This window comes from Calliphora vicina, chromosome 4 (genome assembly GCF_958450345.1).
Source record: "Calliphora vicina chromosome 4, idCalVici1.1, whole genome shotgun sequence".
NCBI lineage: Eukaryota > Metazoa > Arthropoda > Insecta > Diptera > Calliphoridae > Calliphora > Calliphora vicina.
This window is the reverse complement of record NC_088783.1, coordinates 36,476,952-36,490,467: the sequence shown is the minus strand read 5'-3', so window position 1 is coordinate 36,490,467 and position 13,516 is coordinate 36,476,952. Positions and strand designations below refer to the sequence as shown.

At 29.9% G+C, this 13,516-nt stretch overlaps 1 protein-coding gene and 1 long non-coding RNA gene across 2 annotated transcripts in view; one reads left to right on the top strand and one right to left on the bottom strand.

The window, feature by feature from the left end:
- Positions 1-13,516, top strand: part of LOC135959241 (uncharacterized) — a 169,313-nt gene that overhangs the window by 94,390 nt on the left and 61,407 nt on the right. The gene's annotated exons all lie outside the window — the stretch shown is intronic.
- Positions 326-4,744, bottom strand: LOC135958973 (uncharacterized). Its single transcript, XM_065509925.1, has 3 exons — positions 4,289-4,744; positions 798-1,786; positions 326-736 (listed from the first exon to the last, which is right to left on the bottom strand). The coding sequence occupies exons 1-3, from the start codon at positions 4,644-4,646 to the stop codon at positions 419-421; spliced, it is 1,665 nt and encodes a 554-aa protein (XP_065365997.1). The 5' UTR covers positions 4,647-4,744; the 3' UTR covers positions 326-418.

Sequence of the window (13,516 nt, the reverse complement as noted above, 5' to 3'; positions counted from 1 at the left end):
ATTTCATCTTTATAGTAAATCTTTTATTTGGCAAAAGTTTGTCTATGTAATTTTTAAATATCTTTTAGTAACTGAGTTTGAGTAATGATGTTCTAAAGTTAATTTTTCATAAAAATTCTAGAATCAGTGTTTTTTTTTATTCCCAAATACCTAACACTGTCGAAACCAGATTTTTGGCCTTATCAGAAACCGGATATTCGGCTAGCATAAGTTCTTCTTTCTTAATTTCTAATCATAGATTTGGGAGTTGTGATCTTAAAAAACAGCCAGAATGTTTTTGTTTACGTTGGTTTTAGTTAATTATCATAACTGATACATTTGAAGGTGTTGTAAAGTATTTTTTTATTCTCTAAAATCAAAACTATTGTACATAAAGCTATTTGTACCTCAATATAAGCTTATAATTCTATTTAAAAATCTATTTAATTTGTGATTTCTTCAAAGCCAAATTCTTTAAAGCCACACGATCAACCTTGCCACAGGTAGTAACAGGTACAGACTCCACATAATAAATATCTTGTATAACCGCCAATTCTTCGGCCGTCAAATGAGATTTTAAAAGTTTAAAAATATTCTTAGAGATCTCAGCTTGTGGTGTCGTGACACCTTGATTAAGCACCACAAAAAAGGCACCAATTTCATTGCAATCCTCCGGTGACTTGCGATAACCAGCCAAACGTGCTACACAAATTTCCGGCAATTCCATAACAGTATGCTCCAAAGGATTAGGTATGAGCTGTAAATTATATTTTAATTAAAGAAATATCATTTGAAAATGTATTAGTAAGTTTACTTACAGTTAAATTATTTGAATAAATCAAATCTTTATATCTAGCCAAAACATGCAAATTGCCTTGGTCGTCTATTACACCATAATCGCCATTTATAAACATACCCTGATCATTGTAATACTTCTGACAATCAATGCTCTTATAGCCCTTCAAGGAAAATGGAGGCTTCAAAGCTATTTGCCCCTTTTGATTAGGACCCAATGGTTTACACTGGTCATCCAATATTTGCATTTGATAGCCTGGCAGCAATTTGCCACCATTTATATCTTCATCATTAGATATACAGCTGGTCATTTCAGTCATGCCATAACATTGATATACCTTGGCGTTAACACAATGTTTCTTGGCCAAATCCAACAAAACCTTTGAGGCCGGTTCACCACCCAGCAATATTAATTTTAAAGATTTCAATGACTCTACATCCTGATCCTCTAATTCCAATAGAATATTATAGAATATAGAGGGTGCCACAAATATATGACTTATTTGAGATTTACGTAAGACTTCCAGACCATATTTTCCCGTAGGCGCACCACAAGAACTAACACGTTTAATGCCCATTAACATGGATTCCAAAAGCATAGCACATTGGCTGATCCATCTCAAGGGACTAAAGGAGAAGACCACTGTTTCCGAGTTCAAGGGTTCATAATGGTTTTTATTATCCCACCAGATATGTATACCGTGCAGCATTAATGTATGAGTGATTTGCACAACTTTAGGAATGCCCGTCGAACCTGAGGTCAGCGCCAAAAAGCACAACTCATTTTGGGGATCTTTAACTTCCACACTTTCAAATTTATCATAGTCAATGACACCATCATATGTTAGTAATTCGGATTTAATATTTGGTTGCTCTTGGCCATCGATCGATAAGACATATTTGCAGGATTTAAGTTTTGTACGTTCGAGGGATTGCAAGCATTTAGTTTTATGCTTTTCTTCATATAAGACAATTGTGGGTTTTACAATGTCAAAAACGTAATCGATGTGTTCTAAAAAAAATAAGAAAACTTGGCTTAGCATTAAAAGTTATATTATTTAAATTTTTATGTTAAATTAATTTTAAAGTATTCGAGATAATATTCAAACAAATATTCAAATCATTAATACCCTTCATATATAACTCGACACAATATAAACAACAAGTTTTTCATTCCGTTTGTGGAAGGGTATATAAGATACGACATAGAAAAATAGCACTCTGAATTGCACAAATTCATATCGTTGCCTTGAATTTAAAATAATCATTATCAGGAGAATCAAAAAATAGTTTATTATTATATAAATTTGTTCACCTGATTATTTGTTATAACTTCTAAAGTCTTTCATACACACTGACTAAAAACGACGAAAAGGTAAAACTTTAAGGTTAGAATTTCTATATTGGTTATCAATTTTACGATCGCTTTCACGATTAACAAACGAAATCGCGAAAAATTTTATCTTAGCGGAGAAAACTTGATTTTAATATACAGAAACTCGAAAATGGTCATACAAAGTATTTGGATTTAAATAAATATTGGATGTATGACTTAAAAATGCGGAATTTTTTAAAACTGTTGCTTTTATTATGAAAGATTTGTACAATATAAATTTATTCAAAGTATTGGCAATAGTTGGCTATGACGAATCAAGCCAATTTCGGATACTCTGTTCCAAAGTGAAGCTTATGCCAGAGAAATCATTCTGCATCAGTCGAAACAAATAGTAGTCGGACGACTCACGGTCTGTACTATTAAGCGGGTGTGGCAAAACTTCATTCTATATACTTTTTAACAGGTATTGCTACATGTGGCCGAGTGTTGTCATGATGGGATATTACAGTTTCATGTCTTACCGCATATTCAGGGTTTTTTTTTGGGAAATTCTTGCTTCAAAAAAATTAGTTGCATTCAGAATAGGCTCCCTGTGATGCTCTGGTCAGATTTCAGCAGCTCATACCAATATAGAGAACTACCTTAGCCATGGATATTTGTCTTTGGTGTCGATTTGGCTAGTTGGGCGGGCTTCACATATGATCTGTTACGCTTCTGGTTGTTGTAAGGGATCCAACTTTCATCGCAAGTAATGATTCGGTGCAAAAATGATTTTGTTTTATTGCGTTCAAGCTTTATTTGGGACATGCAAAGTTGTCTTTATAGGTCTCTCGGCTTTAATACGTATGGTACCCAATTTCCCTGTTTTTGAATGAATCCTGTTGCTCGAAAACGTTTTGAAAATGCTGCTTCTATTGTAAATCCCGCATTTTTAAGTCATATACCCAATAACATTTATAGATTTTTTGACTATACAGTTTTCTAATTGTATGTCATTTAAATTACCGGATAAACGCTCATAAGCCTGACCCATTTGTTGAAAATACTTTGTTATTATTTTGTTAAATGCATGAATGATAAGGAATATTTTATTATTAAATCATAATTTAATTAAAATACTTAATGTATGCCTGAGATCTACAAAAATATATTAATTTATGCATGTTTATCTCAAGTAATTTAAATTATATTTGAGTGATAAAAAAGTGGAAATATTCCATTATACAATAATTATTTGTCATATGTATTGATTTAATTTTAAAATGCCCTACAAAATTATAAATGTCATTTCAAGTTGCTATTTAACTTGTTGTTTCTATATTTTATATTCTCCACCACTGCATTTAGTGTATACGGATTTAGATAAGTTTGTCATTACTTTTGTGACACTTAGAAATATTCCTCAAGATCCCACAAAATAAATACATATATTCCAGAGCCTTATGAAATCTAGAAATCGACCGCGTGTCTTTTAGTGTAAAACACGTGTGCGTCCAAAATACCCAACAGAAGTTGGAGAAATTCACACAGAAATGTTTTACATTGGAAGGAATGTAAAATTCTCAACAGTCGTATACATCACTATTATCTTGATCAAATATAATCATTTTCCTTTAGACCTAATCTCACCTGAATTTAGTAAAATAAGTACTGAAAAGAATGCGTTATCACTGCTTATTATTGAACAACAATATTTGTTTTTATTCTCATTTACTTTGTCCACACTGTCACGTTTAATGTCAAGTGTTTTCTCTTTTTCTAATGCTTATGTTATCAAAAACTCTTAACATTTTAAAATCTCTAATCTAAATAGTTTCTTTTTAAATGTTTATATATTGAATAAGTAACTTGAATAGTAAATTAAAAAGCTAGAAGCAAATGTAAGAATAAAGAAACTTAATTATAAGTACTATTTACACTCATAAAAGTAAATATAAATATTCGAAAAGGTGACATAATTTTTTTTAGATATATGTATGTATGTAGTAAAATTCAACTTAACAAAAGTTCTCTTGCACAAGTTCCTTCAATTTAAACATTTGCACTCATTTCTACTTTCTACTCTATCCTCCCTCTGGCAACATATTTAAATTGAAATTTAAATAAGTTTATGTAAATTGCTAAATTTCATATTATTTTGTAATTTAAATAAAAATATTTGTCTCCACACTCTCTTACCTCCCTCCATAAATACTTCGAAATAATTCACCAGGGCACCAATCAAAATACAACCCATTGTTAGCACTGCTACATCTTCATTGTTCATGGAGAAAAAGACCACAACATCGCCCTTCTTAATACCCAAACGTTGCATATTCTTCGCCACTGCAATCGATTGCTCGTAAACCTCTTTGGCGGTTTTCTGTTTATTAGTATCGTAGAATTGATCAATGATTTTATTGGGGTCAATGCTGCGCATTGTCTTCAAAAATCGTTCTCCCATAGAGCCTTTAATTTGCTCCTTGTAGGGATAATGCGATGATGTCCAGATTTTGTTGTTGGCATCGTAGGTAACTTGCAAAAATTCTTGTACCATTTTTATTATTTCTATATTTTTTTTTTCACTTTACTAAACGATGTTGACACTTTCGGTTTCGCGTTAGAACTAACAGAGTATATATTGCAGTTCTCTTACTTAATGCTTTACTTTTGTACATTTGTTAAATTTAATTTTATTTGTTATAAATTTGTTTTTGTATTTTATTTTGTTTTTATATTTGTATTATATTGTTTTGTTTTTAGTGATAATGACAACAACGTGACAGGGCATTTTTGCTTTAACGTGCGTTGTTGTTTGATTAAGATTTTGAATGAAAATAGATTCCACGATCTTCTCAGTAAGAATTGCTTACGCTCTGTTTATTGTTTTTGTTTACACTCTGTTCAGTGTTTTTATCTATTTTGTTGTTGCTTTCCGAATTTCTCTGATTTATTTGAAAAAACAAATGTTTGTGTTTAAATCTGTTTTGTAATTAAAAGAATAATGTCTTATCAATTTAGAAGTATTTATATTTAGATAGGTTCTCACTATCAGGTGGTGTCTCTCATTTCTTATTGATATTTTAAAAACAACTGCAAAAGGTAGAGTTATATTGCGTTTATGAATTATAATTTTGTATGGGATCTGTTATCAATAATTACATAATTCTACAAAATAAAAAAAGTAACTCTAGTAAAAAAAGTAGAATTCCGACAATTGATTAAGTCTTTTTGAATTTTTGAGTTTTCGATGATTGCAATGGTTACGACATTCCAGATTTGTGGTAAAGAAGCAATCTTTGTAAAAAAAAATAAAAATACATGTTAAAAAAAAATTTATTTAAAACTGGTTTATTTATTTTAATTACCCATATATGTATATTAACTGCAAACTATAAAAATTATAAGTTGATACCAAAAAAAATAAGATTTCCTTTCTGCATTATTTAATTCCTAAAATTTTCATTTTCAATTTTTTTTTTGACGAAATTATAAAAAATTGTTAAAAATATTTTTGATTCCAAAACTAAAAGTGGTTAAAAAATTAAAATTTTAACTATTTTATCTATTACGGGTTAACGTGAGAACTGATTTGAAATTGATGGATTTCGAGGAAGTTTATGTTCATACATTTTTTCAAATTATTTAAAAATATTGAATTGATAAGACACTGCTAACCCTTCTATATCTGGGGTCAAAATTGGTCAAGACAGCAAAGTAAAACCTCCAAACTAGAGATAATATTGAGAGTATGAATTAAAAATACGGGATATATAATAGATGACGTACATTTTGAACGAATTTTTTGTTTTTAATAATTTATATGTCATTATAGTGTGATTGGACTACATAGATGTCGTCCAATCTCACTTAGTTATAAAACATTATAGTGTAAACAACAAAGTCTTCGAAAATGTCGAATTTTGTTCTAACAAAGCGTGCGGGAAGTTTTGCTTTAGTTCTTTAATTTAAAAAAAGGGCCGCTGAAGTACACCGATTGCTCACCAAAGCTTATGCTGCATGTATTTCATCGGTTTCAACGTGCGAGAGTAAAAAGGATAAAGATCAAAAATTGGAGGCATTACTCCATGAAGAGTGTTGTCAAACTCAACAAGACCTTGCAAAATCATTGGGAGCTGCTCAGTCAGCAATTCCAAAATGTTTGCAAACAGCAGGATTCATCCAAAAGCAGGGAAATTGGGTACCATACGAATTGAAGCTGAGAGACCATGAAAGACTATTTTTTGCTCCTTGAACGCTATAAAAGAAAATCATTTTTGCACCGCATCATTACTTGTGATGAGAAATTATCCATTACGATAACCGGAAGAGATCGTAAGTGATGCCTGGCCAACCAGCCGAATCGACACCAAAGCCAATTATCCATGGCGCTAATGTAATGCTCTGTATTTTGTGGCAGCAAAAGGGTTATGAGCTGCTGAAATCGGGTCAGACTATCACTGAAACCTATATCGAATGCAACTGATTCCTTTGAAGCAACCATTTGCTGAAACGCCCAAATATATTTGTAATAGTCACGATTCAATAAAGAACAAACATTTATATTGACAAATTTATTTCATCTACTTTGATGTTATTAATAGATTTGACCCCATTTATAAATGGGTTAACATGTTCTAGGAATTTAAAATTACAAAACCGTAGATTAGGAATCGAAACAAGCAATCTGAAATTAAACACAGAAAATAGGCTATTAAATAAATAATTTTAAGAAATTTATTGCAAAAAACTAAAATTCCTCGAAATCCACCAATTTCAGTGCAATCTAAGGGCCTCCCTAATTTGTATTCTGAAATCCTGATTTATTCCTAATTGAATCGATGTATTAAATTTAAATTTTGGAGTACAATGTTATCAAAGCCATCTGACCAATAATTTCGAATTTCTGGCCTTACTACTATTCATAATTCGCCTAAAAATTTCTAACTAAAACCTTTTATCCATTTCAAGAAAACTGCATATTTTACAATTGCAAATGAGTAAAAAATTATGTTTTTCTACATAATAAAATTAAAACAAAACTTGCATGAGTCAGAAATAAGCTTAAGAATAGGATGCATTTAATTTCAATACATTAGCTACGTACAACTACTATGACTAAACAACAACATGGTGGAATAATGTTGCGTTGTTGCCGGAAATGAAACATATGTTGCACGTTCTACTAACAAGTCTAAATGCATGCAGACATTCAGCCATTATACCACAAACAATTTACTATGTAGGGAAGATGAAAAAAAACTAACACAAACTACACTGCTAGTTTAGACTGACTAAATAAAAGAGCGAAATGAATACAAACTACAAACAAAAGCATTCATTTTTATATGAATGAGAGTTTAAATGTACTATATAATACGCGTTTAGATATGTAATGCGAGGGCAGGCTTAAAATTTCATTCGAAATAAATTTCAAATAACATTTTCTTCAGAAACAATTATAAATTGAAGCGGAATGTATGATCATTAACAAATGAAATTTACACCGAAATTTACATCAAGGGAAGTTTAAGACTTCTTAATGTGTCCACTATTTTTGGCCTGATTTGGCATCCTGTCATTATGGTAAGCAAGGTCTTGAGTGGTACAAGAACAATAATGTGGTTTTTGTACCAAGAGAGGCAAATCTTCCAAACTGACTGGTCAGTGGAGAGATATTGGGCTCTTTTTAATCACATTTTTTGATTTTGAATAGAAGTATATTTCATTGGTGGAATAATATTGTGTTTTTGCCGGAAATTAAACATATGTTGCACGTACTAACAAGTTAAAATTGATATAACAATATCCTGCTGTCAGAATGTTGGCTGAAATCAACACTCCGAAGATCAAAGATATTTTAAGGATCGTGTGCCATAAGCAAAATTGGCTTACAAATAGGGTACAAGAGAAACATTAAGACCCCCTTAATTTTTCGGTATTTTTCTGGATATATTTCTAATACTAAGGTTTTTATATAGACAATATATTATCAAATGAAAGCCTAATAAACACAGGAGGTATTGTAATTTGTTCATTGTTCCCAAAGGACTTTAGCCTACCTTCGCAACATAATTTTTGTATCATATACAATGGTTGCCTGAGTGTGTGTATGATCACGAACACACTTTGTTACTAATGGTGCGAAATTATTATTATTTTTATTTCTATTAAAAAACGCGATACAAAAAAAAATAAGAAACCTTTTTACTGACTTGATGCTTGTACGACATCCATAAATGGGTGCCAATTTTTTTCATTTCATTTTTGTTCCTCACAACCGGTTTGTTTTCACTACCAGTGTTTAACTCTCTCCAGGCAATTGAAAGTGATTTATGTTTTTGTTTCGTAAATGAAGCTGAACATAAAAAATGTAAGAAAATAATTCAACACAAACAGCAAAGAACGTATATATACGTATATGTATATTCAAGGAAGACTACTCCTATCAAGGAAGACTACAACACAACAACAAAGAAAGTTTTTATAAGAAACAATGAAGGCCATAAAAATACGTGCGTTCAATTTAAAAAAAAAAAAAAACACTCAAGTTAATGGTGCGGTGTTGCTCTGTGTTTTTCATTAGCTTCATTTTTATTTTGCAACTTTTTGTTTCATTCTATCTTATAACTTACGCCTTCTGTTACAAGTTGCTTGTTAGTTTGTTGTTGGTTGTTGCTGTTTACAAATCTTTTGTTGCTACTGTTGATTATTTTTTTTTAGAAAACTTACAGCTGTTACTATGATGAGTATAAATAAATAGGTTTTATAGGAAAACAAGCAACTTCTAACGATTTTTTTAAGATTTCTTTTTTTCTTTTATATTGTACTTAAGTTTAAAATGTATTTTTGGTGTTGGTTAGATAATAATAATAAGTAAATAATAATGAATTATTTGATGGCCAATATGCTGAAAGAAGAGCTACATATATTTAAAAGTATATCCCTTAGAGATTAATTAAAGACTGCATCAACTTTTTTATATGATAATTCCTGCACATTACATAAATTTTGTTTATGGGATTAAGTAATTCTAAATATTTAATTATTTGCTTAGATTTTTTGATTTTCCAAGCAGCCCTCGTTTATGTTTTACAATTCCAAGCATGTTAAATAACATAAAACATTTTAATGATCGACAAAATGTTTGAATAGTCACAATTGTAAAATGAAATATTAATAATATCAAGATACAGTGTGACACAAATTAAATGAAACAAATGTGTTTTCATCTACAGAATTTGAAACTACATCATTTCCAATTGTATGACAGAAGTATCTAATTGTATTTCAGAAATTTCCATTTGAATTTCAGAAATTTCCAATTATATTTCAGATGTTTCTAATTCAATTTCAGAATATTCCAATTATATTTCTGAATTTTCCATTTATATTTCCGAAATTTCTAATAGTATTTCAGAAATTTCCAATTGTATTTCTGAATTTTCCAATTGTATTTCAGAAATTTCATTTTATTTTTCGCGAAAATTCTAATAGCGATACCAATTTCTGAAATATAAATAGAAATTTCTGAAATACAATTGTGAGTTTCTGAAATACAATTAGAAACTTCTGAAATACATTTGGATATGGTGTAGTAAGTATATGCTAATAAATTAAAGAAATGTTATTTCAGTACGGCTTGTTTTAATGGGTGTACGACTTAAAAATGTGAAACAGGTTCTATGTGATGATTTGACCAGATTTCAGCAGCTCATAATAGATAGGTCCCTTTTGCTACCACCAAAAACAGAGCATTACATTAGCGCCATGGATATTTGGCTTTGGTGTCGATTCGGCTGGTTGGCCAGACATCACATACGATCTCTTACGTTTCGGGTTATAGCAATGGATCCATTTCTCATCACAAGTAATGATGCGTTCAAACAGCATTTCACACATAAAAAATAGTCTTTGAAGGTCTCTCAGCTTTAATTAGTATGGTACCCAATATCGCTGCTTTTGGATGAACCCTGCTGCTCGCAAACGTTTTCAAATTTTTGCTTGAGTAGCACCCAAAGATTTGCAAGCTCTTGTTCAGTTTGACAACAATATTCATAGAGTAATGCCTTCAATTCTTGGTCTCCAACCTTTTTTGGCTGGCCTGGGCGATCTTTGTCTTCACCAGACAGACTTTTTAAGTACTGACAGATATCTATAGTGCCTGTAATTTCATCAAATAGATATCTACAGCAGATAAATTTACCTAAAAGGAATGTTGACATTAATTTGAAATCAATATATATGCGTAAAAATTACCAAATATTTTTAATCCATAAGTAACTAGGCACTGGTAGCTATCTATCTGTTGAAATTATGGGCATTAGTCGGGGAAAGTTACCTAGAACTGTGGGGTGTTGAGACAAGTATAATGTTTGTAATTCTAGTTTAAGATAGAAACTAAAATATGGCATAGCTCAGTGCTGGCATTTCAACAAAAACGTGGTTATCAAAAGAGTTATCCGTATCTCTATATTTGTCCCACACTATAGCCACAGCCATGCGAAAAGTGTAGTCATTGAAAAATTGCTTATATTCCATCATTATTTTAATACGTACGAAAGTATGTATGTGCAACTGAATGGCTGTAGCAAATGTCGACAAAAGAAAGTTGAGCTTCTGTGTTTTTTTGTTGAGTTTTGAACACATTTTATTAATGTAGCAACATGTGTGCATTTGTGTGTGTCTGAGAATGCTTAAGTGTGTGTGTTTTTTGTTTCTGTTACAAGAAACAACTTAAGAATTACATCCGGTTAGGTTTGTTTTTCATATTTTCCATACAACATTGATTTTTTATGACTTACTATATAAAAAAAAGTATGAAAAGAAGCGAAACATTAGCATTTTCATACTTTTCATATTTTTTTTTTTTTTTTGTTCTCGAAACTGTTTTTTTATTTCCGTTTTTTATTATTATTGTTGTTTAGCAGGACTCATGCAAAGTGTTGCTGTTGCATTTCTTTTGTGTGGAACCCAAAAAAAAAAAAGAAATAAAAAATTATTTATTTTTTAATATTTCATTTTATGTGCGTTGTAAAAGTTGTGGCAAAAAACAAAGAAAGAGAAGTAGCAGCAAAAAAAAAAGTAATTTAAAATACATTTAACGCAATTTTTACAAATTTTAATTTTCAACCCTCTAACTGCTGCTTCGAGAGTTGTGAAATTTTTCTGAAATTCAAGAAAAATGTAAGTTTTCGCTATGTGACAGATTTCAATTTTGTTTTAATACAAATTGATTTATTTTTCTTTCTTTCTTTTTGTTTATTTCGAAATAAGTGGATTTAAGTATTATTGTTTTTACTTTTGTTTTATTGCTAGGTCTAATAATTTGATAATAAAACAAGGCGACATGAATTATTGTGGCTTTAAATCATAAATTACTTGATTGTTTCAATGATACGTTTTAGTATTTGAATGTTTGTAAAGTTTTTATTTTCTCATAAAATGTTTGGATTGTAAAATGGCATTAGGGTGAGTGTTGTACATACATGCAAATTATTTTCATTTTTTTTTTAATGATTTAAGGATTAGAGAAAAATTTTCTTTTCATCATTTATTTAAAGTGCAATAAAAGGGATATAAACATTAAAGATATTATGACAATATTCAAAACCAGAGTCTGGTGAACATCTGAGGTTATCATTCAAGTATGATTAAGTACTAGTTCACAGACTTCAAGTTTACTTGAGCAAGTCTTGAGTTTATAGAAGAGAGGAAGAAAAAGAGGCAAATATTTCCAATCTCCTCACCTCTCTTATCTACAAACTTAAGACTTGCTAAAGTAAAATTGACGTGTGTGAACCAGCACTAATTTCAGTAGTGTTCGGTATTCCTTCTTATGTCATGCCGAGTATGTTAAAAGAGCACGGCATGTATTGACAATGTTTGGTATGACACTTGTCGCATTGCTGTTCATTCGTAACCTCATTCTACCCGATTTTGTAAAATTTTACCTTTACAAATAATAACAGATTATATACATTCTAATACTTTAACTTTTGTGTCATATTTGCAGCTTTTTAAAAGAACACATTTTAATTTAATAATTTCTCAGAAGTGAAAAAGACATGAAATTACAAAAACTTTAAGCTTGTATTTACACATATTATCTCAGTTAATACCCTGTTCCCATATTTCAAGTGCAAACATACAAGAAAAGAAAAACTAAATAAAAAAAAAACAGAAAAAATCTCTTTATTTTCAATTCGCATTTCTCATAATCCATTGTGAGTGTGTAAAAGAATTTCAAATTGATGTAGAAGTGTACTAAGAATCTTTTAAGAAATGAAAAGATAAAATACCTTTTAAAGAAACAGAAAAGAACGACAATTTATTCAGACTGACTGAATGTATGACTTACTGACTGACATACACACAATGGAAAATAAATACCGGAAAAAATTAAAACTAATAAAGAAACAGGTGTTTGTGCAGGAGCATCTCAGGAGGTGGAAAGTGTGTGTATGTAAAGATTAAAATGTATGAATGACTACTGAATGTTTATACAATTTTATCTGGGGATTGTAAGGAATTTTTAATTTGCCTTTTTATATTTGTAAGTACATAGTAGAAACATACAAAAATCCTACAAAAAAAAAATCACACAAACATAAGAGCTCTTAAAGTTGTAAGTCAAGAACAGGGGCATAATAATAAGAAAATACTTCAATGGGAAAAAGGATACAATTAAAGTAAACTTTAAAAAACCAAACATAAAACAAAATTAAATTTTCTTATAATTTTTTTTTTGAATTTCCATTGAAAGTTTTTCCTAGTAATTTAATTATGCTACAATTATTATTTGTTTTGAAATAAATCGAGTAAATAAGCCTAAATTTTGGGTACTATTTCTAATGCTTTGAGGAAAATAATTTATTTTCTAGAAATAAATAAAATTCATTAAAATGTTTGTATTATTTTCAATTACTTTTATGTTAAAAATATTGATATCTTGTAAAGGAAATTAACCTTTGACTTACATTATCTGAAAAAAATATGTTTTTATTCATTAATGAATGTACCCAGCAAAAACTATATAGTGAACAACTTACTTTTCAATGAGTTTTTCATACCATCTACATTACTTGGAAGTAGTTTAGTACTGGCTTATATATAAATAGATGTTTAAGAAATTTGGAATTAATTCTTATTAAAATTCATTGAAATTTTTAATAATTAATTTTTTCTGAATTGAATTCCATAGAGTTCGGCAATACTTTTAGTTTTTCTTGATCAGTATGATAGGCACAACCGTTAAAATTTGCATTTTTATACCCACCATTAAAATAGATGGGGTATATTGATGTTGTCATTCCATATCGAAATATTGATTGTAAACGCATTCGCAATCGAATGAGATTTCGTACCTAAAATGAATTTCGATAGTAATGGGTCAAAACCGGAAAAAATATTTTTTAACCTAAATTT

What these genes read in the sequence shown, in the direction of transcription:
- LOC135958973 (XM_065509925.1), bottom strand. Translation starts at nt 4,646, where the DNA reads ATGGTACAAGAATTTTTGCAAGTTACCTACGATGCCAACAACAAAATC. An exon ending in CGAAGTATTTATGGAGGGAG is followed by an intron (nt 1,787 to 4,288) that starts GTAAGAGAGTGT and finishes TATTTTTTTTAG; the next exon opens with AACACATCGATTACGTTTTT. An exon ending in TTTATTCAAATAATTTAACT is followed by an intron (nt 737 to 797) that starts GTAAGTAAACTT and finishes TATAATTTACAG; the next exon opens with CTCATACCTAATCCTTTGGA.